Source organism: Taurulus bubalis (assembly GCF_910589615.1).
Source record: "Taurulus bubalis genome assembly, chromosome: 12".
NCBI lineage: Eukaryota > Metazoa > Chordata > Actinopteri > Perciformes > Cottidae > Taurulus > Taurulus bubalis.
The window spans coordinates 8,888,494-8,911,754 of NC_136600.1; the positions used below are offsets into that span (position 1 = coordinate 8,888,494).

The 23,261-nt window shown below is 40.8% G+C and overlaps 2 protein-coding genes across 2 annotated transcripts in view; both read left to right on the forward strand.

The window, feature by feature from the left end:
* Positions 1 to 533: 533 nt before the first annotated feature.
* Positions 534 to 6,485, forward strand: ncam3 (neural cell adhesion molecule 3; the record flags this gene model as incomplete). Its single annotated transcript, XM_079227986.1, has 16 exons — positions 534 to 600; positions 1,287 to 1,382; positions 1,540 to 1,737; positions 1,935 to 2,072; positions 2,288 to 2,431; positions 2,648 to 2,765; positions 3,163 to 3,317; positions 3,495 to 3,628; positions 3,900 to 4,035; positions 4,159 to 4,326; positions 4,490 to 4,609; positions 5,058 to 5,185; positions 5,274 to 5,442; positions 5,632 to 5,821; positions 5,931 to 6,065; positions 6,443 to 6,485. The coding sequence occupies 16 exons, from the start codon at positions 534 to 536 to the stop codon at positions 6,483 to 6,485; spliced, it is 2,139 nt and encodes a 712-aa protein (XP_079084112.1).
* Positions 6,486 to 9,468: 2,983 nt separating this feature from the next.
* Positions 9,469 to 23,261, forward strand: part of mroh1 (maestro heat-like repeat family member 1) — a gene marked incomplete at its 5' end in the record, with an annotated part of 32,417 nt that continues 18,624 nt past the window's right edge. The window contains 22 exons of the mRNA XM_079227915.1: positions 9,469 to 9,490; positions 9,749 to 9,894; positions 10,713 to 10,844; positions 10,934 to 11,096; positions 11,910 to 12,008; positions 12,654 to 12,805; positions 13,432 to 13,572; positions 13,812 to 13,904; positions 15,854 to 15,932; positions 16,295 to 16,408; positions 16,611 to 16,684; positions 16,820 to 16,942; positions 17,988 to 18,095; positions 18,288 to 18,432; positions 18,582 to 18,622; positions 19,019 to 19,160; positions 19,311 to 19,363; positions 19,585 to 19,692; positions 20,179 to 20,298; positions 20,436 to 20,558; positions 20,684 to 20,830; positions 21,872 to 21,898. Of these exons, the coding sequence (XP_079084041.1) occupies positions 9,469 to 9,490; positions 9,749 to 9,894; positions 10,713 to 10,844; positions 10,934 to 11,096; positions 11,910 to 12,008; positions 12,654 to 12,805; positions 13,432 to 13,572; positions 13,812 to 13,904; positions 15,854 to 15,932; positions 16,295 to 16,408; positions 16,611 to 16,684; positions 16,820 to 16,942; positions 17,988 to 18,095; positions 18,288 to 18,432; positions 18,582 to 18,622; positions 19,019 to 19,160; positions 19,311 to 19,363; positions 19,585 to 19,692; positions 20,179 to 20,298; positions 20,436 to 20,558; positions 20,684 to 20,830; positions 21,872 to 21,898 (2,352 nt within the window). The remainder of the gene's footprint in view (positions 9,491 to 9,748; positions 9,895 to 10,712; positions 10,845 to 10,933; positions 11,097 to 11,909; positions 12,009 to 12,653; positions 12,806 to 13,431; positions 13,573 to 13,811; positions 13,905 to 15,853; positions 15,933 to 16,294; positions 16,409 to 16,610; positions 16,685 to 16,819; positions 16,943 to 17,987; positions 18,096 to 18,287; positions 18,433 to 18,581; positions 18,623 to 19,018; positions 19,161 to 19,310; positions 19,364 to 19,584; positions 19,693 to 20,178; positions 20,299 to 20,435; positions 20,559 to 20,683; positions 20,831 to 21,871; positions 21,899 to 23,261) is intronic.

Here is a 23,261-nt window from a genome sequence, read left to right on the forward strand (position 1 = left end):
AGAGCAGATGTAAAAACCTAGAAAAAAAGGGACAGACAAAGGACAAGTATAAGGACTATTGTGAGTCAAGAAAAAGAGAGAAATAGATTGGAATCAGATTCAGTCATTGCCTCCCATTTCTGTTCATGAATGTCCAACAGTAATTTGGTTGCGGTTAAAGGAGGATGAGAGAGCAATGCTCTCTCTCTCTCTCTCTCTCTCTCTCTCTCTCTCTGTCTCTCTCTCTCTCTCTCTCTCTCTCTCTCTCCTTCTCCCACCCCTCTATCGTTTCCTCTCATCTCCTCTGCTATTGTGCTCCTATATAACCTCTCCTTATCATACTCATGTTAGGTGGTGAGGAAATAACAGGTGTCTGCTTTTCAGCGTGATATAGAGTCACATATAGGTTTGAGGTTCATCTTTTTTACTTTATCACAAAAGTATTTGGGCATTCTGTCCAGCTGTGCTGACTAGAAAACCGTCAGACTGAACAGACAAACCGCAGAGTTTTGATTTCAAGTCACACAGGATTGGCATTCAGCAGTCGGGTGAACATGACGAAGCATTGCGCTGTCATCTTAAAGATGGCCTTGATGCTGCTGCTGCTGCTGCAGGGCACAGGTAAGATCTGTTGACTTTATTACGATTTCTTCAAGAAAGACAGTGGCATAATGATATGTTTTGATACACACTGCATGGTTGAAATATGGAGATTATGAGCGTAAGTAAGTTTATGTTGGTGATTTATAGTGTAAGCAGGAAATAACTCAGGAAACTGTTCCACTGTTCCACTGTTTTGTCCCAAATATAAAATTTGTGGTCCGTATAATCAAAAAAAAGACAAGTGTGAGGGGATTCTGCCGGTTTAAACAGTCGACATCTCTGCCGTTTAAAAGGATGATGAAATAGATTAAATTAGTTTTTAAGTTTTAATAATAAATACTAAGCAGGATATTTATTTAAAGCTTACATTCTGGGATCCGTTTTCATTGAGGTCTTCAATTCAGATGATCTTAATGTCAGGTGCTTCAAACCACATTTGTATTTCTTGCACCATGACCATCTTTGTTATTTTTCAACAGACATTTATGTGTCCTATTAGTTATTTGTTTATGTTTAAAAAATACAAATAGTAATGTTTACTGGTAGTGAACTGGTATTTTTGTAATCATAAGACTTTACAATGGGGATGTTAAATCAAACTGTTTTGTCGCCAACTCAATGTTTTCTCTCCTGACGAGCATCATTAGGAAACACATATTTAATTTGAACTACTTTTTTCACTACCATTTTGGCAAAATGAAAACAAAACTCTTCTCCTACCCCTCTAGAAACAAAGATGGACATAATTACCAGTAAGCAAGATATTCAGATGGGAGAAGATATCTTACTGTTGTGTAAAGGTGAGTCATTTTACTTTTTATTTGATGTCTAATGAAGCTTTTTCATGTGAATGACATTTTCCAGTTTTATTCTCTTCTAGATGTTTCAAAGTAAGCGTATTCAAGCATTTATTTTCGCTGTCTCTTCCTCCTTTGCGGTTCCTCTCATATGTCCTAGCTGGGGGAGAGGGAGACATAACGTGGCAGAAGGATGGGCAAGACATCGCCGATGAAGACAAGGTGTCAACTCTGGATGAGTCTACTTCTAAGTTGATCATTAAGAAGGCTACGATGCAGGATGCGGGCAGATATACCTGTCTGTGTGAATTCGACAGTGGGCACAAAGATGACGTTATGACACAGCTGTATGTTTATGGTGCGTAACAGATGGCAGTTGTTGCTGAACCTGTCTACTGTAACTGAGCCTTTATATAGCTAGGAAATAGGAATTGTTCATATTCAGCATATGAGGACTTGTTTAACGAACCAACCCACATTTTGATGATGATATCCTTCATTTGGTTGCTTTGTTGCATAGAAAGTAAGCATCCTAACCGTCTTTTCTTTTGTCAGAGGGTCCATCATTTGGGAGCACCAACACCTACCATGAGTTTCTGGAGGGCAAAGACGGAATGGTGCCATGCCTGGTGACTGGCCAGCCGGCCGTAGACGTCCACTGGCTCAGACACAAAGAAGAAATCTCCTCTATTGGTAGGACCAGCACCCTGCGCTTGAAGCTCTACTGATGTTTGAAGGGTTATTTTGTAGTATACAAAAAGCATTGCACATTTTGTAAACTTGACATGACTGAATATTAGACTCTCATGCAGCAGTATAACTTTCTTTTTCTGTCTTTTTCCCATTTTTCGAATCTTTCCATCACTCTGTCTGTCTCTGCATTTTTGTCCTGCCATCTCTGACTTCAGCTGGAAACCGTGTGCGGCGGCTGCCTGATAATACAGTCCACATTGAAAATGTGAAGCGAGAGGATGCTGGGACGTACGTGTGTCAGGCTCAGATCAGAGGAAGGCCCATCAAACAGGAAATCTCCATCTCCGTGGTCGTCAATGGTCGGTGTCTTTTACACATGAATATTAAATAGTGGTCAGATCATTTATGACTCGCCCTTCCGGCTCTTTGAAAACCTGATGGGGTAACACAATTGTGACAATGAGGGTTATAGTTCGGGATGGCTTCATTTTGCTTTGAATCACAATGATGCCAGAATACATCTGAAGTGTTAACAAAGCATGATTTGGAATAAAAAATAAGATTCCGTCCTGCAGCTCCTCCTACCGCGCGTCTGAGAGAAGAGGTGAAAAAAGTGATGGCCGGACCAGAAACCAACGTTTCCCTGCTCTGTTTGGTGGACGGCCTGCCAAAACCCAACATTACCTGGATAATGTAAGTACTTTGGGAGAGGTGGACTCATCTTTTGAGTATTTTGTTCAGAAAGACATATTATGCATCAGTTTGTTGATAATGTGTATTGTAAGTATAATGTGGAATGCATTTAAACCAGTTTTCTCCCTAATTCTTCTCCACTGTGTGTGTGTGTGAGTGTGAGTGTGTGTGTGTGTGAGTGTGAGTGTGTGTGTGTGTGTGTGTGTGCGTTCTTATGTGCGTGTGTGCGTATGTGCATGTGTGCGTATGTGCGTGTGTGTGCTCTCTGGCCTCTTTCTTTCTCATATCCTCCATTAATAAGCTGTGTCGACATGGCCCAGTCTTCCATATGAATATGAATAACAGATCCCTATAGAATTATTCATGGTGTGTTTTGCTCTGCTTGTCCTCCTCCCAGGCCGGTGGTGTTTGACCCTTCACATCATCAGTATAACACAGACCGCAGCCGATTGACTATAAGGTCTGTTACCAGGGCCGACTACGGAGAGTACATCTGCACCGCCACCAACAAGATATCTGAGAGCAGCGCCACCTTTATGCTTCATGTTTATGGTAAGTTACATTTTATATGATTTGTTTCCGCCTCTCTGATAACTTCATTGGATCACCAAAACAAACAAACAACAAAGACATACAATGACACTTAATTTATAACTCACTATGCATATTGGGGGACATATTTACTGTATCCTGTTGTGCTATGATGACACATGGGATGTTTTATTCCAGAGGCACCAGAGGTGTTTGTGTCGGCCGAGCAGCAGAGTGTATCATTAGGCGAGAGAGTGTCTGTGTCCTGTAACGTCTCTGGCCATCCTCAGCCTGAGCTACACTGGCTCAACAAGCACAATGGACGCACACTGGTAAGAGTTTATGGTACACACACACACACACACACACACACACACACACACACACACACACACACACTCACAAACACTCCCACGCGCACACACACATACACAACATTAGCTGCACGTCTCAATCAAGCTAACATTTGTAGCAATTTTTTATGCATGTTGACTTTCAACAATGTTCAGCTACTTCCACAACATTACATTTGAGCATTTACAGACTTAAGCTTGGTCCAATATATGATTGGATTTTATTTCCTTTTGTGCCTCCCTCTGTCAGGACTCTAGCTCTGGTCGTGTCCGTGTTGTTGATGGTGAGTTGGTGATTGATGAGGTACTGCCCTCTGATGGTGGAACGTATTCCTGCATGGCTGTCAGCACCTCTGGAAATGCATCAAGAGACGTTGCAATACACAGTAAGAGTTCATGTCTGTCTTTGTCTTAAAGAAAAAAGTGGAGGGAAAGTAGATTATATATTTACTTATAACCATGACACTTACACGTTTCTATGTTTCTCTGACCTGCCTCCTTATGCACAGCCCAGCCTGGTCCGCCTCATGACCTGTCAGTTTCACCTGGACTAACCACAGTCCTCTTCTCCCTCCAATCCCTCCCCATCAGTGGAGGAACACCAATCACAAGCTTCGTCCTGCAGTGGAGGCAAAGTGCAGCAGAACAGTGGAAGGAGATCACAGTCCCAGTTTCAGGTAAAACATCTGTTTTTCAAAGGGGCTTTTATAGTTGTGTATCATGACTCTCATGACAAAATCAGTGATTTAATTTATACTTTCAACTGCTTATTATGCCACCAACTCACATTTAATCATGCACATTGGCTGATGGTGTGTTTTTCTCTGTCTGCTTTCACAGGTCCCACAGCCATCACCTCCCTCAAGCCGTACACGCTGTACACAGTGCGTCTGGCTGCCTTGAATGCAGTGGGAGTGGGACGGTTCTCAGACAAACACACAGTCCACACCCAGGGAATACGTAAGTGGTACAAACACTACATTTACAACCATCGCTATCAACACATACACCACATACACCACATCTATGTATTATATGTGTTGAGCATACATATTTACAAGATGTATAATATATTTAATGTGTATGTGCAAGTATTCCTGCATGCTTGTGTAAATATGTCTTGCGAGGAAGGCTTTTCTTCCATGCCATCACTCATTTTTCTTCTTCTTCTTTCATGCAACCGTCATCGCAACACTTCCATGACATCGTCATCTGCCGCCTGATGGACATGTGTCGTGCTGATGACACCACGTAATCCACTGTGATCCATTCTCAGGAGGTGATGTACCCACAGTGATCTACTAAACAATGAAAACATACGCTGACATGCCCAGTCAACCTGTATATATCATGGAAGCTCACCAGTTAGTCATCAATTCTTTCTTTTCTCTTTGCCTTCTGTTCGTAGGTGAACCAGACAGCCCAGTGTTGTTGTCGACTGAGATGAAAGTAGAGGGAAACTCCTTCTCTGTCCCTCTTAAAAAGACTGATGATGGTGAAACTCCTCTGCTGCACTTTGACGTACGATACAAACCGGTAAGAGACGCTGTGAGCCGGTCTCTGCTTTTTCAATGAATAGCTCTCCTTTTTTCATGTTGTTTTCATCCTTCTGTTCCTCTCTCAGGATGAAGAGGGAACTGAGTGGAAAGAGATGCAGCTGCCGTCCGATGCTGATTCCGTCTCCCTTCAAGATCTGTCCTACGGCTCAGACTATCAACTAGAGGTTTCATCCGTCAACCCTAATGGTTCCTCCATCCCTGCCATGTTCAACTTCACCATCGCAGATAAGCCTGGTATGTGGCCTTTCACTCCCTAAATCATACACTTAAATGGCTTCAACTATGAACTGGGAGCAGTGACACAAATAGAGATTAACTGCTCCTCGAACATTGTGGCGTGACAAAAATATGTTGGTGCCACATTGAAGATGTTTGCCATACTTTCAGTTTGGTCACCTTGACTCTTTCCCCTCCGTCTTCCAGTCAAGAGCAGCATGACCAAAGGCAGCGTGGTTGGCATCGTCATGGTGATCTTCTTGGTGATATTCCTGGTGGTAGACGCCACCTGCTGCTACAGAAACCGCTGCGGCCTGCTCATGTCCATCGCTGTGAAAGTCTTTGGACAGAAAGACCCAGGCCTCCAAATGCTCGAAGAAGGAGAAGGAACCAACGGGTAAGTAGGCGTTGGACAAGTCTGTCAGTGCATGTTCAAGTACATTTTCACTATTTTTGTCCATCCTTAAATTGTTGTCATCATACTGCAAACCTTTGTTTGACGGCAGAGGAGTTAAGCTGAAGGGTATATCCACTCCGAGAGGCAGTGTGCAACATTCGGAAGCGGGGGTGCAGACACTAACTAAGGACGGGGGGCTGCTCACAGAGATTACCTGCGACAAAGCGGCCCTTACCAAACACGAGTATGTTCATTCATTCCCATATACAACAAACAAGTTTAAATACCTGCTGTTAGCTATTTTCTTTCACTCTGATAACAAAGCATTGCTGGGAAGAGCAGTAAACTACATTATATTCTTATCCCCTCCTCATGCAGAGATTTGGGCAAACATTTAAAAAAATGAAGAAAATATCCTTATGAGCATCTGCTCGATCTGTCTGCAAGACAGTGTAACTCTCGCAACAGTGTTTGACGCGAGGAAAATATAAAACTCCAATTCCGCTCATTTAAACTGGCGCATGAAGATCAAACCTATCCCACAGAGAAAATTATTGATCTCCACTATATATTTGTACATTCATATCTCTTTATACCAGTGTCTTATTGTCTTTTCTGCAGGAGAAACCAGGCGGGCAGAGACCTGCACACCGCCAACGCATGAGGCCAGAAAGAAGAGAAAGAGTGTGAGAAAGCAAGGATAATGTATAGACAACAAGAGAATATATCAAACAACCACACAATTAATGACTGAGACCATCGACGATCTCTACATTCAATACAACTGCTATGGGAAAGACGTCTGTGCTGTTGGAGTGGGAGGATGACTAGTTTGAAATCTCACAGCTCCCAGTTCACACAAAGACCGACACAGACAGGCATCAGATGTTTTTGATTGACTTTTGGCTCAAACGACAAAGTCTCATTTTACAGGGTAATCGTGTTGTCTGTGTTTTTACAGGGTAAACTTGTTGGTGTCATAATTTTATTTTTGTATTGCTATATTTACTAAAAGTCACAAAACCGTGTTTACCTTCTGCATTTTGAATGTATTTGACACTGTAACCTTTATATAATTATCATGCACTAATATGTTGTCAAACCAGACATGAGAGATATCTTTATTATTATATATCATGAGAGGCTTTAAACTTGAAGCCATGTTTGACTTTGTAACCAACTTAACTGTTGAGCACTTTTTTGTGGACAAACTTTTATAAATGGTCGGCAAACAACTCTGGCCACTTAGGGAACCTAATTAAAAGCAGCTGTTATTACCAGAACCATCTTTAAAGTACCTGTAATAATAGGTGACATGTCAGACATATATGAACCTAACTAAACATATTAATGCTGTAAGTTATTTAGTTTGTATAGTCACTATATTTACAGTATTCAAATAAGTGAAAATGTTTAAGCCAAATATTTAACTTGCGCTTTTTTGATTTGAGATACTTAAGGATGTTATGTTTGCAAATTGCCTGACCATGTTAATGAATTATTTTGATATTAATGTGATATTGCTTTGAAAGCCAAACACTGTCTTACACATGTCTTTACATCTTTGTGTTTGATAAAAACACTGTAAAATAGCTTCATCTCTTTTGTGCTCAATAAACCTCCATCACAAACAGGGTGGAATGAAAGAAAAGAAACATGCACTTCTATTAATCCACTTGGGGAGATTCTTCTCTGCATTTGACCCATCCCTGGATGGGGGCTGTGGGCGGCCCTGTGGGGCGCCCGGGGGGTTTGGTGTCTTGCTTAGGGACACTTCGACGTGTGGGCTATGGGGGGGACTGGGGATCGAGCCGGCTGCCTTGTGGTTGCGGGACAACCACTCATCCCCCTGAGCTACAGCCACCCTTGAGAGCTTCATGGTGCTTACTAAATGAATGTTTTAACCTCTTCATCTCATACAGTAAGATTATAATTTACAGCTAACTACTTTAAGGGCTGTCAAAATTGTTACAATTTGAATAGAGCGGTTTAGAATATTTGACAAAGCTGTCCAAAACCTTAGTTTATCAGTATATTTTTTGGGGTTATGTAATTTCCCAGATTGACTCACATTTAAAAAGTAAGGCAAACTGCAAAATGATAAAAGTGGGCTTGGATTGTTTTATATAATTGGATAAATCACACCAGATTGGCAGATTGAACTTGAACTCCTGCACCAGATGTCACACACAAAACATTTGCCTATTTGGGGTTTTAGGAACATGTTGTGAAATGCTTTTACACTTCGACAGCCGTGGGCCACTCATCAGGAGTATGATGAAACTGTTCTGCTCTGATGTTGATCTTGCACCGACATGAGTGCAGGGAGGAAGTGGAAGGTTGGCTGAGATGTCTGAGTCAAAGCTGAGTCAGACCGTCATTAAAGACTGAGTGATAAAAGATGTGGCAATCAAGACTCTGAAGGTGCTGAGGGGTGCGTGACACTTTATATCGTTTAATACCTTTATAAAAATATTTGTTCAAATGAGACTGGACTGCACATTGGCAAGCATGACTAAGTGCAATTTTGAGGCACTTGTTCTTTACTGGACTATTTCTATTTTAAGCTTACCTTTAACTTTTGTTTTACTATTCATCTGACAGCTGTAGTTTCTATTACTGTGCTTATTCTTCATACAATCAGATTATACAATATGGATTGTTACAAAGAACTCAGCACAATGTTAAGTATCTAATATGAGTTCCACCTACCTACCTACCTACATAATATATATATATATATATATATATATATATATATATATATATATATGAGATATACTAGTATTTTTTACATTCTGACACTTTACTGGCACTTTACAAAGTCTCAATATGTATTTCTCCACTGCTTCATAATGCAGAGTTAAACCTGGATGAAACAGTGCCGGTCGATACACAGAGACATGCAAATATGAGACACACTCAAAAAAAGGTTTGAATATATAGTTGAGTCCTGCATAACAGCAGTCTCCATAATATAAAGTAGTCTTATGCAAAGCTACAGCAGACAGTATGGCTGTTGAGTTGCAGCTCTATCTGCCTCAGTGCTGTGGTCCTGCCGCTTTGGCCACGCCCATGCCGCTTTGGCCACGCCCCTGACGAAAGCACATGACCAGGCGTGTTTACACCTGCGTTGACAGAGAGACACGCAGCGCCAACAACGACTGTGTTACTGACAGGGCAGCCTTTCGTTTGAACCGATACAAGAAGCAGTTTTGTCGCGAGGGGTAATTGTTTAGCGGACGCTCGCGGGGACTCGGTGAGTTTTTTTAGCACGACTGTTGTTTTCCTTTAGTGTGTCACGCGTGGACGCTGTCGGCTCTTCCGTAGCAACAGCTGCTAGCTTAGCCTGCTAACGCGTCTCGCACGGGTAGCTCGCTGCTGCAGCATCACCACCCAGATGCCATGTTATAACGTCAACTGAAATAGTTCACTCAGCTATCACTGCGAGTTAGGTTTAGGATGAATGTCCTAGTACTCGTACAGGTTACTGCACCAGTTAGCTAACAGTGAAGCGAACTTTAGTCTGTCAGCTGTAACCCCCCTTTATCTGGTTTGTCTGTCAGGCAGCCTGTGCCCAGCTGTACCCCGGGAGGGAAGCTCCATCCTCGGCCACAGGCTCCAGGAAGCCAGCCCTTCTGTCCACCATGGAACAGACGGATGTGGAACGTGAGCTTTGTTCACCTTTCTGCTCTTGTCTTTTCCTTTCTTCGCTCCTCTTCTGTCAATTAGTTTTATGTCTGACTCTGTTCAGCCACAATAATTGATTTGCTCTGTTAGACACAGTTCTGAGCAGAAAACCATATGTCCTCACATTGGTCTCAAGCGTTGTCTAGCCATTTGTGTTTCTTCCATTTCTCTCTTCTTTCTACATTTATCTTTTCCCACTCAGATTTGTCTCTGTTCTGTCATTTTGTTCCCCTCTAGAGGTGACCCTGGCTCTGCTAGATGCGGCCACTGATAAAGACCCAGAGGTCCAGGAGCAGGTCAGAAAGTCTATGTTGACTCTGGGACAACAGCAGCCAGACAGAGTGTTAACCATGTGTCGGGACTACCTTCTGAAACACCCAAAGGTAAAACCCCCAGAAAACCCCTTTTTATTACACTGTATGTCGACCCACTCTGAGTGTCAGCCTGAGGCCTACTCTAATAAACCGTACCAGGGTGACCTGGAACTAATTATCAGTCACGCTCTTGTAGCCAGAGTCAAAAAGCCAGATAAGCATGCACATGAGCATGACAACACTACCATTTAACTCCTCAAGCCTCGAGTGCTTGTGTCACTATTGGTGTCATGTGGTGTCCTTGTGTACACATTAAGAGTGGAAGCTGCAGGGGAAGTCCCCCATGTCGAGCATAAAGCAGATTGGTACTAGATGATGTAAATTATTGTGTGGTTTTGTTAAAGATGTGTCTTGACTCCAGTAAGTAACCCCTGCTAACAATAGTTTGCTGCTAATCTGTTAAATCTGGTCCCATTTTAAAGCCCTGTCAGATCCCATAGTATGTGAGTGGTTTCACACATCTACGAGATGTAAACCTTGTCAGAAATAGTTGTATGTGTAATGTTTTGTCAATTTAGTTTCCTGAAAATGTACGATAGTACTATTGCAATACAAAGTGACACATCTCAGCCTCTGACTTTGTGATTATCAGATGATCACATCTTTACACTGAAGAAATGCCTTCGGAAACATCAGCATCATACTGTCGTACAAACTATGTCCTTTTTGTATTGAATGTGCTGAGGCATATTTTATCTAACCCGTATGAAAGCCAATTGAATATATTTTACTTGGCTGTGCTGTAATTAGTATTTCATTTTGTATGTGCTCTTAACTGTTATTCCTTGTCTCTTTTTTCTTCTTTCCTCTTCCTCCCTCTCCTCTAGTTGGTTGTAAGCCACAGAGTTGTGATTCTTCAAACTATTGAGCTGATTGTTGGCTGCAGGATAGAGGAGATCAGTTATCCCAGGATAAAAAGTATCATCTCTCTGGCTTCAGACGAGATGACACGCTCAAAAGTAATATTTTACATTTTTTGTTTATTTCGGAAGGCTGATGATAAATGATGTTCCTCACTGTTTTCTCAACGTCTTCCCGGTTCACTCAGGAGGTCGTTCCTGATTGGCAGCAGGCAGCCAGTAATATTTTGGTAGCTGTGGGTAACAAGTACATCAATGACATCATGGAGGAAATACTAACCAAGTTTCAGCCAGGGCTCCTACCTCACTTCTTTGTGGTCCAGACACTGGCCAACTTGTCTGACTCCAATGGTAAGAGAGTATTTACACCCACAAAGGCAAAGAAAGCACATATTTGCCTTGTTAAGGCCATAAGGAAGAACACACACACAACACACACACACACACACACACACACACACACACACACACACACACACACACACACACACACACACACACACACACTGGTATTCAGAGGTTGTTGAGAAATACATAAACCTGTTAAACCTGTCCAAAAACAACTCTGACACTCACACTTGCTGCAATTAGGGATGCCCAGAGCCACTGAACTGAAACATTTGTATTAGTGATATTTACTCCCTGATTTATTTCCAATCCGTATGTCCTGCTGCCAAAGTTGCACTGTTGCACTCTCTACTACTAAAGGATGTAGGACATAATGAACTGTGTGGCATGAACAAATACATAGTTTTATTTATTGATAACCACATTGACTGTGAAGAACAAAACTGCTCTGTTGCAGCCACATTTTGTAGGTGTTATTTTTATCTCCAAAGTGCTGCTGATTAATCCTAAATTTAAACTTTAGTCTTTGTTTCATGATGTGGACGAAGAGGGTTTGTCCAAACCTTCCTGCCACAACAGTTCCAGACTGCAACCATAGTGAATACGCTGTCAAACATATCTTCACTGGGCTTGCTTAACACCTTTTAATGCAGGTTCATTACATATAAAAATATAGATCTTGAATTAAGGAATCAAGATGAGCAAATAGTAAATGAGTAAATCATATTAAATGACTCTGATCTGGATCAGAGGCTAAAAGAGGAAGTAGTAAAACAATAATGTCCCATTAATGCAGTATTCTTCCTTGTTCTCTAGTTTATGGCATGGTACCCTTCCTGAATGCTATTCTGGGCACCATGTTGCCAATGTTGAGCATGGCCAAACAGGACAACATGAAGTGGGTCTTCTCATTTGGTAAGAACTACTTTGCTTTTTCAATTTGTCATAATTGTTCATGTATATTAACCCCACTGCAAAACTCTTTAAACACTAGTTCCAGGTACTCGCATAGAAAAACATTAAACTTTCAAAATATGCAATTCTCCCTGTTCTCTTTCTTCCCATTTTATCATTACATTAGCCTTTGGAAGATGTTTTTACGTTCTCTTGAAATGTGAAAAGATATTGCGTGAAATGGATTATGGAAACTCCTTTGCCGGATTCATGCCAACAGAGCGAACGTGACTTTATCTGCTGTTGATGTCTTCTTGGATATTCCCACATCGTGCAAATGCTCGTCTTTGTCTCCAGACAGTATGAAACATGGACAATACCAGCTGACATGATAGAACGACTAAAACTTGCCCAATTGAAACAAATTTCTGGAGAACTCTCCATTTTTCTCTCATACGTGGGCTAGATGGCCAAACCGACTTGTTTGGTTTCCAGTTGGCAACGTCTACTTCCTCTCCTCTTTTTATTGACGGATTACAGCCTTTCATAGCCTATAGAGCAAACCTCGTACCAAACTACAGTGTAGCTAAGTGTATTCGCTCAAAATAAGTTGATGGAAAATCTTCTCAATGTCCTTCCCCCTCTGTTTTGTTTTTCTTTCTTCAGCGCTGTGTCATTTCAGTGACGGTATCTTGGAGTACCTCGCCAACCTGGACAAGGCTCCAGATCCCACTGTGAGAAAGGACACATTTTCCAGTGAAATCTTTGCTGCTTTTGACATCCTCTTCAATCATTGGTTACAAAGCAGGGAGTCTAAGGTAAGGTCACTGTAGGTCAATGTCGGGGGTAGCTAGTTGGTTTGATATACAGTGAACTATGCATCTTACGAAGTCATGTTTAGGCAGAATTGAAAGAAGTACTTGAGCTGAGGTTACAAAGGCTGACCTTTTTAGTATATTTGGGTTCCTGAGAGTCATTCAATTATATGTTCTCATCTGATCCGGGATTGTGAAGCTGTATCAAGTCCCAGTCTAACAATTTAACCACTGTACCCTCGTGCTGCATTACAGAAGGCAGGGAACCCATTTGAGCTAACTTGTCCACTGGGACAACATTCACAACTGAATAAGATTTCAGTTCAAACAAACACAAAAACACTGGGGAATCAAAATCATCTCAGAAGGATATTTATAAAGTGACGGAGCATTTGCTTTAAAAGAAATCTGTCTATTCTTCCACCTGGAAATTACATTTAGACTACAGTATAGAAATGTGATGAGAGAGACTCAAACGCCAATTGACAATAAATGATTGCAAGTTGTGTTATTTGTTCATACATACATATTTTTTACATTTATTTTATTTATTTACACTCATCTATTTATTACTAGTGGGGGTATCTCTGTCATGTCTGTCACTTGACTTCCTGTATCTGTGTGTTCAGTTGAGGCTAACGGTAGCGGAGGCAGTGGGCTCTATGTGCCATCTGATGGCTAGTGACAAGCTGGAGGAACAGATTCCTAAACTCATTCCTACCATCTTGTCCCTGTACAAGAAAAACAACGAGCACTATGTCATCAGCAAGGTGGGTGAGGGCTGCAGCATGAGTGTGGTGGACTCTTTGTTTTTATATTTCATAACATAGATAATTTGTGTTAACAGTAAACATCACTCTCCCTCTAAACTGCCTCCTGGCTCTTAACAGAGACTACTCTTTTGTTTCTGTCAATTATCGGGCCTCAGCAGCGCTTGAGGTGTGAATTAAATACATGTTTTCAGAGGTTGATTTGATTTTTTTTCTTTCATTCTCCTGCCTCCACTCAGAGTCTGTGCCTAGTGCTTGATGCTTCGGTCAGTATGGGCAGCAGGGTGCTGGAGACACAACTGGACGGTCTACTCTTGGCACTGCATCAACAGGTACATGCATACATACTAAATTCAACACCGCAGCTTTAACCTTGAGTGAACCAGGTGACTGATGCATGACACAGATGTTCACACAAAGGTGTGTCTATCCTGCTCATAGAGACTGTGCTCCTCCTGTGCTCATAGGTTGTGCTCAACAGTTAACTTTTAAAAGATTAATAAACTGGCAAATAAGAGGAAAACATTTTCTATTTTGTAGTTATCTCCTTGATAACCACTTTGTTGGCATTTTAGAAGCCCACAATTAATGTGAATTATAAACCTTAAATTGTGCTGAGGGGCAAAAGGCAGGGCACCTTATCATTGGTCTGGAAAACTCCACAACTTTTTGGAATACGTTTTTAAATAAGAACTGCCAAAGTCCTGACAGCTGCACTTGGAAAACACAGTTTTTGGCACTGTAAAAAAGAAGTTTTTAGCATTGTATAATAAATAGCAATTTAATTTACATATATTCATTGACTTGACACACACCGAAATGAACAATCCCCAAAATTGAGCATTTCGCAGTGCATAAAATAATTACTAAATTCAATACAATAGATTGGTCATTTTCACCGTAACTTCCCTCATCCAGAATATCACAATTTTGATTAATTTCCCAGACATTCCCAAAACCTTCTATACTATGTCTGAGTTTCTCAAGAGTCAAATTTGATGTTAAGTTTGTCAACCTACACTCTACCAACACAGAGCCATTGAGTGCTTTCTGGGTTGTTTTCATGTCAGAATGGTGGGGGACAAAAAGAGCAGTAGGGTGCCTACTGTCAGCCCTGGAGAAAAATGCACCCATAAATTACTTGCCTACACTACTACATTATATTAGTTTTAGCTGGATCGGTCTGATCTAACAGACCAGTACACCCCACCCCCTTGAAACCACAAATCTGTCGACGGACTAGCATTACTCCTATAGCATATAATTTTAAGACGTGTCAAAGGGCTGTCAGAGAGCTGCTGTAGTTAGCTGAGTCACAAGGTTATGAAAACATCTGACACTTGGCCCTACGCCTTGACTGTTGCAACATTTTACCACAATGACTCTGGCAGTGGTATGTGTGTACAAACTGGATTATCGGCTGGGGGCCGAGAGTATTTCACCAGAATGATAGAGCAGCAGAATGTGACAGTTGTCATTCCCATTTCAATGATCTTACACACACACTCTCACTAAACACTTGTTAACATTAAACTGTGCATGCCCATGTGTGTAACTGAAGTTGACAGAAGTTCGGCAGGTCCAAATTACGATAGCTGTTTGAAATCTCATATCTTGTATCCAGTTGGTCATAAATTTAGCCCCAATTAAGAGATTGTGGTTGAATGAAGCTTGCCATGTCTTGCTTGCTAGAGAATAAAAATAACATATTCAGCCGATCCCTTAGACCAGTGGTTCTCAACCTTTTTTCAGTGATATACCCCTGTGGAATTCTTTTTCCAGCCAAGTACCTCCTAACCAGCGCAAAGCATTTTTGGTTGAACAAAATAATGTTTACACATTATGCACATCAGTGTCTGATTTAATATAGAATATATAAAATTCAGTTTATAACTTACACTTAGAATTATCGAATATTTCTGAAAATATAATTTTGAAAGGGTTTTTGAATGGATGCTAATTTTAAATATATTTTATACAAATCTCACATACAAATCTCACATAGCCCCGTTTGAGTACTGCTGCCTTAGACAAACAAATAATAGTCTCTACAAACTAACGATATAATTTATACTATTTTCCTCATTATCATAATAATTATTACGACTGCTGCATGAGAAGATTTAGGTGTTTCAGTAAGACATTTCCACTGATTTTGAATAAATTGATTCTATTATTGTTATACTCTTCAAAATGCCAGGACTCATCATAATGGTGTTTGAGGGAGCACAAGTTAAAACATAGCTGTCACGGAGTGTAACGTTTCCTTTCTCTCCCCCAGGTGTCTGCCCCTGTTGATTACAGCAACCCTCCCACTGTCAAGAACCACAACGAGGTCCTGCGCTGCTTCAGCTTACTAGGTACAGAAGCTCTTTAGTGGGTGTTTGTGTTTATGTGTGCATCTGTATGTAAAACGTGCTCTGTGTCGCCACTACATTTAATTCTGAAGGTTGATTAAGAAAGTCTGCGGTGGGATGGTAGCTGAAAGTTGTCCAGAAGCGTTTCTATGTGTTTTAGTTCTATGGAGTCACAAGAACAGTAATGAGATCATCCATTAGTGTGCAAGACTCTGTGTCCTCCACAACATAATCATATTAACTGTGACAGATGGTCTACTTCTCAGCCTTTCTCTCTTGCCTTTCCCGCGTTTCACCCTTGTTTTTGTGATTAATTTATGCATTTAAATTTGTCTTAACTTTTTTCTCCACTCCTTTCTGTCTAGCTAACTCCTTCCCAGACCGACTGATCATGTTCGTTCTTCAGAAGTTAGAGAACAGTAATGAGCGAAACAGGATGGGCTCGCTGGCCGTCCTGCGTCACCTCATCAACTCTACCAGTGAGACAATACACATGCATCCCCAACTCATCCAAAACACACATCTGTTACTCCACAAGCATCAGTGATTGATTTGGCATAAGTTGATATGTTATTCAATGTGCCCTGAATTATACCAAAGTCATACAAAAAACATATTCCTCCTTTTTATTTTATCCGCTAATCTTTTCTGTACGTGTCTTAATGTGGTTTTTTTTTTCAGCGTCCACAATGGAGAGTAAGAAACTGCTGATTCTGGCCAGCATCAGACAACCAATGGCTGACCACAGCAACAAGGTAACACACTTGTAGACACCCATGTGACCATTCCGCTTAATCACAAACAATATATATGTTATCAGTTAAGTTTGTCCTGAATAAGTTGTTTTGTTCTGATAATCATGATGTTATGTCTCACATTCTGTGTCCCAGGTCAAGAAGCGTGTGGTCCAGGTGATCAGTGCGATGGCTCATCACGGCTACCTGGAGCTAGAGGGAGGGGAACTGCTGGTTCGATTCCTCGTTCAACACTGTGCCTTACCTGACACATATCGGGTACAACTCCTGTTGAGTTTAAAAAGTGGATTTGTGTGGAAGTTATTATTATTTATGTGGCTTCTATGATTGTGGTAGTTTTAGTTACTTTATTTATCTTCATTTCATTTTCATTTTTATTTATTTGAACAGGGACCGTACACATCAATCAACCCAGGGGTAAATGTGTCAGTCTTAGCTAAGGCTAAATTTCAACCGTAGTCCCTGTGGCCAGATATAATAAGCCATCACTAAAGGAAAGAAATGGTTATAACAAAACATCATAAAAAGCAATTAACATACAGGTTACGATCAAATATATAAATAGGCCTCATCATAAAATCATAAAAACATCATAAAGATCAATAAACATACACACAATCATTGAGGAGGGAGTCACGATTCATGCTCACACACCTGATTGCTAATAAGCCAGTTCTTTAGGCCGTGTTTAAAAGAGGGATATGTTCTGCTAGTGCGGATATGCAGAGGCAGGGCATTCCAGAGGTGTCCTGCTTTTACTGAGGATGCAGACTGGCTAAAGGAACTTTTCCTAAAGGGGATGATACAGTCACCTCTCTCCGCAGATCTAGTTTGTTTACCACTCTGCGTGTTTTGTTTGATAAATTCACCAAGTGGAGGAGGAGCCATATCATGAAGAACTTTAAAAACAAGACACATATAGGAGAATTTAGTGATGTTATCCCAGCTCAGGAGACTATGTTTACTTAGAATTGCACAGTGGTGATAACTCCTGGGCTTTTTATCAAGTATTTTAAGAGCCTGCTTATGAAGGATTTGAATTGATTTTTTTCCTGAAAGAGAATTACTACTCAAGTAATTTAAACAATTTTCCTTCTCATGTTTAACAAAGCTGTGCAAACGACACAAAATATAAGAATGCACATGAGGTCAATTGACAATATGTAAGATATGTGATGCATGATGCAACAGAAGATGTTTTGCACGGGTGTTTCATATCTGCTCAATCTGAAGCCGGGGCTTGCAAATCAAGTTGTCCAAGCTTGAAACCTTTACATTGATTGATGTGTCTGTATGTCTCCAGCGAGGCCAGAGGCCCACAGATCCAGAGGAGGTGACTAACGAGGCACTGAGGACGATGTGCGACAACACTCTTCACCTCCTGACCACCACAGTTGGACAACTAGCAGATGTACGTAGATTATCTACTGTCTGTTGGCAACTGATTCATCTGTCTCTCCAAAAAAAAAAAAACATTTAAACTGACGATGTTGTTGCAGAAGTTTCTTTTACTGTGTGTGTGTGTGTGTGTGTGTGTGTGTGTGTGTGTGTGTGTGTGTCATTTGTTTAGAAACTTAACGTGTGTATGTTTTGTGGTTTGCAGGTACTATGGCCCAAGCTGCTGTACTTTCTGACCCCGTCGCAGTACAGCAATGCCACCACTCCTCTGTGTAAGAGTCTGATAGTGCTGGGCAACAAGAAGAAAAATAACCAGGAGCCCAGCTTCAACATAGACTTTACAAAAGAAGGTAGGAGGAATATTTACTGACCAGGTGTATCTATGTGAAACTTATCTGCTGTGTGTCACAAAATATCACTAATTAATTATTAACTGTTGAAATTTGCTATTTTCAAAGTGTTTCTATTCCAAGATAAATGTGTTTTTTATCTCCTACAGTCAATCTGCCCTCACCTCAATTACTAATGGTCCGACTGCTGGTAAGTAAATCCAAGTCTATAACTACAATCTCAAACTCGCATTCCTTTTGTGTCTAGAATTTAAAACAAAGGCTCACTGAACATCCAGTTTAATAACTGGCTGGAGAAACAGATTGTCATTGATGAATTTCAGCGTGACCAACATTTTTGGTCATACCAAAAAATCTTGTCAAGTCGGCTTTTCCCTTTTCATGCTTCAGCGACAATCTGTTATGTCATAATTATTAGATTTACTTTTAGAGCTACTCCTACTGTTTCTTCAACATCGAGGATGCATGAAAGGAGTTTCGCAGTAATCCCACTAAAGTGATGCAGTTTGCTTGCTAAGTGAAAAGCATTTATATGACTGGTTTGTCTACATTTGTTTATGCCCTGGTTTGCCTTGGTGTGTCCCAGGTGAACGCAGCATTCCCGTTCGGTAGCAGAGGTCATGGAGCTCCGTCCCTCTCACTCCTTCAAATCCTCAGCATCAACATCCACCCCAAAATAGAGATACTGTGGGAGAAAGAGATGCCTCCTCTGCTTTCCATGCTAGAGGGTATGGACATATCGTAAAAAATAAAGTAATAGCTTTGGAAGAAGCTATCGTTTGCTGTCTGCACTACTTCATTTTCCTTCTCATTCCTTATTTACAGTAATTTTCCTCCTTTTATAGTATTGAAGTCTGACTGCGTGTTGTTGTTTCCAGGGTCAACAACAGAGAGCCTGGACAAGAAACACTGGGAGGAAAAGATGCTGAAGGTTTGTTTGTCTACTGTTTGTGGGAATATTATCTCATACAACAATGTGTCTGTGTTTTGCATTTTAATGAAACCAAAATGTGGGGATAATTGACAAAAAGATTTATTATTTTTAGCTCATATTGGATAATTCCCATTTATTGTGCATTAATGGTTTAATTATCTGTTGTTGATGTTGGAAATATTCAGTTGTCATTCTAAACGAGATTAAATTGTCTCCAGCTTTTGTTTAAAACCCTGGCTACTGTTGATGATGACAAGTGGGTGTGTCAGCTGGCAGCTGAGGCAACAAGAGACCTCTCCACGTATAACAACGCCTTAGAAGAAAAAGTAAGTGCTTTCAACAGCTTGTCCACCCACAAATCAAGAGCGAACTGATTGCTTTGTTATAGTTACCAACACGAGTCCAGTGACATTAAATGAATAGACATAGTTTTGTGGTTTGTCCCCCGCAGCAAACCTAATTTGGAGCTCCCGGTTGGTCATCAGTCATCTCATAGAGTTGACTGTTTAAAAGTGGTTATCATCCGTTGGGGCACATGACCTCCTTAAGTAGAGCCATGCCTCCTCATTACTCTGTAACTGTATTTGTACACAGAGAGGTGAACAATTAAACTCACTCCCATCACAGGGTGAAGTGTAGATATTTTTTGTTTCTGCTAACTTTTCACGACACCCTAACATGATCTTATGACCCAATGTGGGGAGCCAACTAGTAGGATGAGAACCATTTACAAGGAAAACTGTCCTTAATACAGTTCTTAATACAGTTGAGTAAATTAATAATATAATAAGCATTTAACACTCTCTCTCTAGAGTTTCCTGTATAGATGTTTAGGAGTGACTCTACAACAGTGTTTCAACAAGGAGTTTGTCAAAAAACAGCTGCAGGAAATCCTCCTTGCAGCGCGGCACAACGATGCTGTCGAAAGAGAGGTACCTAATAGATGTCATGTGATCATTTCTCTGGGGTTGTGGTTTTCAAAACAATACGAAAAACATCTCTCAATTATCGTTTCACACCTGGACAAGTTAACGCTCTAACTTGTCCTGTCTGTCACCATCACCATCAGGGAGTTGCTATGGGTGTTGGTCTGTGTGCCAACAGCCACCTAGAGGGAACTCTGGCCAAGCTGGAAGAGTTTGGCAAGTCGGACGCCTTCAAGAAGTCACCAAGCATCTTCAACCTTCTCAAGGTTGACTTCTTTCAACTTTTATCATGTTTCGCAAATGAAGATGATTTTTGTGTTACTATTGTTTTTTTGTTTTTTTTAAAGTGCGCATCATCTTTCTTTACCGCGCCTTCCTTTCCTCTCCTCAGGAACGTAATGATGTTGAGATCGAGAAGGTGAAAAGCACACTGATCTTGTGTTATGGTCAAGTGGCTTTCAACGCACCTCCAGAAAAGATACTGACCCGCATTGAACAAGACATCCTTCGCTGCATCAGTAAACACTTCAATACCAAGGTAATGGAAATGATTTGCTTTCTTATTTGCATTTCAGACAAATAATTTGCATTTTAAGGGAAAAAATATATACTGATGATGAGGACAGGTGTAGCAGGTTGTACTAAAAGCGATGCTATAAAGATGAACATGGCTGATAGTCATGAAAACGTATTCCAGTTGGACACAATATTTTTCTGTATTCCAACTAAATCCAGCTGAATCTGTTGTATTGTACCATGTATGTCTTCAGCCCACTCAGTGCTTATTGTTGCTAGGAGGAAAAGCGAAGCCTTTTTCATGAATTTCAATTCCTATTTTTTTGCTACACGTGCGTTTCCCATTGTTGCAGTGAAATGGAACCTGTGAGTGTGTGTGTGAGTGTGAGAGAGTGAGTGAGTGAGAGAGAGATGGCTTGAGCGTAAATGGTGGAAAGGTTGTGGTTAACATGTTGCGTCAGACCTATTGGGATTTGTCCTTCTTGGCTGAGTCAGCATCATATTAATCTTAAAGGGTCCTGCTTTTGTGGCAGTGCAATGTCCAGCACATGTAGGATGAGAGGCACAAAGAGGTGGGAGGTTCTTTGCACTGGGGATAGACATCTCAGAACCGCGTCCGTGTCTGGTGTGGTGATTTGATCAACAAGAGCAAACAGATTTGATGAATACGATTACACACAGCCGTTTACTGTGCTTACCTTAATTAATGAAAATATAAAAAACTCCAGGCTGCCACAAAATAACCACACACGCTTCTCGGACTGGTCAGTTATAACTCAATGTTGATGTAAGACGTTGGATTACAGCGGCTCGTATCTCATGAATCGCAGCCTCCTTTTTTGATAAAAAGAAACAACACAAAAGGCTGCTCATGTTTTACACTTTAAATGGTATAATGTGAACATTTAATTTAGCGTTTCAAAATAACGTGTGCTTTGAGACGCGCCCACAGCACGCCTATTGCTCTGTATTTATCGTTGCGCTTTTGTGAGAAAAAAACTCGCAGGCAAGACTGCTGTATTTGTTTGTGCACTCATGACTATATCACCTCTATTTCATGCAGGTTCTGGGGATTAAAGTAGAGACAAAGGTATAGTCACAGGAATACAGGAGCTGTCTCTGTTTTACCTGCTAGTGAACTTTTCCTCTCTTTAATCTTGCTCTTCTTTCTTACTCTTCTGCACACTTGTGGTGATACTGTCACTAAAATCTTTACTGAAACTATAGTCAAGCCAAGAGAGAGAACACCGCTTCATACAATAAAGCAACTAATTGTTTTAAGGTTTTGCTTTGCCATATCTATGTTCTATTTCACAATGGTAGAGCAATAGATTTTAATGCATTTTAAGGCAGTCCTTTAAGGCAGTCAATAAAATACCAACAAGTCCAATTGGGGTCATAGTTGAAGCTGCTTAAATGCTGTTGTGCAGAAAATTATCAGTTGGGAGCAATATTGACAAGAAAACACAGACCAACACTAACTGTAACTGTCCTCACTGTACGAAGTGACAATGCTCTACCTCTGTGAAATGTAGCTTCACACCAGAAGTCTTTAGTTAGATATTCCTTCATTAGTCCCGCATTTGGCTTGAAAGGTGGCTGTTTACGAGTTTGTCATTTCCACTTTGTTCGACAACAGTTTCTGGGGATTATCACTCGACTGCAGTAATGTAAAGCCAGTGGCATGGTTACTAGATGGCGTTTTGATAGAAGCCACGATTCCACAACAGCCTCTTTGTTTTCTTCTGGCCGTAGCTGAACCCAAATATAATGCAAACAACTTTTAAAATGTCTTTTGAATGACATGCATTACTAGCAACATGCCCACTACATTACTTACATATTTTTAAATGGTAAGCTTATTTGTAAATAGCCATTTTTTTATTTTTTATTTTGCTCTGTTAATAAGGCTGGTTTACGACAACACTGAATTATTGATGCACATGCAGTTGAAAAGTATCATCCCTTTTTAAGATCCTTCTTCCTATGATCTTCACACAGTTACCCCTTTCCTTCTTTCTTGTCGTCGTTCCTTAATGCCCGATTTGTTCTTTTAAATGCGCTCAAATGACTCGCGTCTAAAAGGGCTTTTGTGATTTGTTGCTAACTCTTAACAGCTCTTCTGTCACTTCTTCGACCAGAGCCTTCAGATGGTGTGCCGTTCAACCAATCTCTAACCTCTAATCAACAACTCTGATTTCAAACTTCTCTCCATCCATAGACATGGAGGATCAATCTGCAATATCGCTATTGGATTGATTTGATTGATTGGTGGACTGACTGACTGGATTGATTGCTTGATTTTGATATTGCTGGAGTGATTTTGGATTGTGTTTGCTTCCACTCAATCGCTTGTCGAGTCTCATCTGCTGAACTGGGCTGCAGTTGGCCTTGTTTGCATTCCTGACAATTTTGAAAATGCAATTATCTATTTTCCTCCATATTTAGCCTAC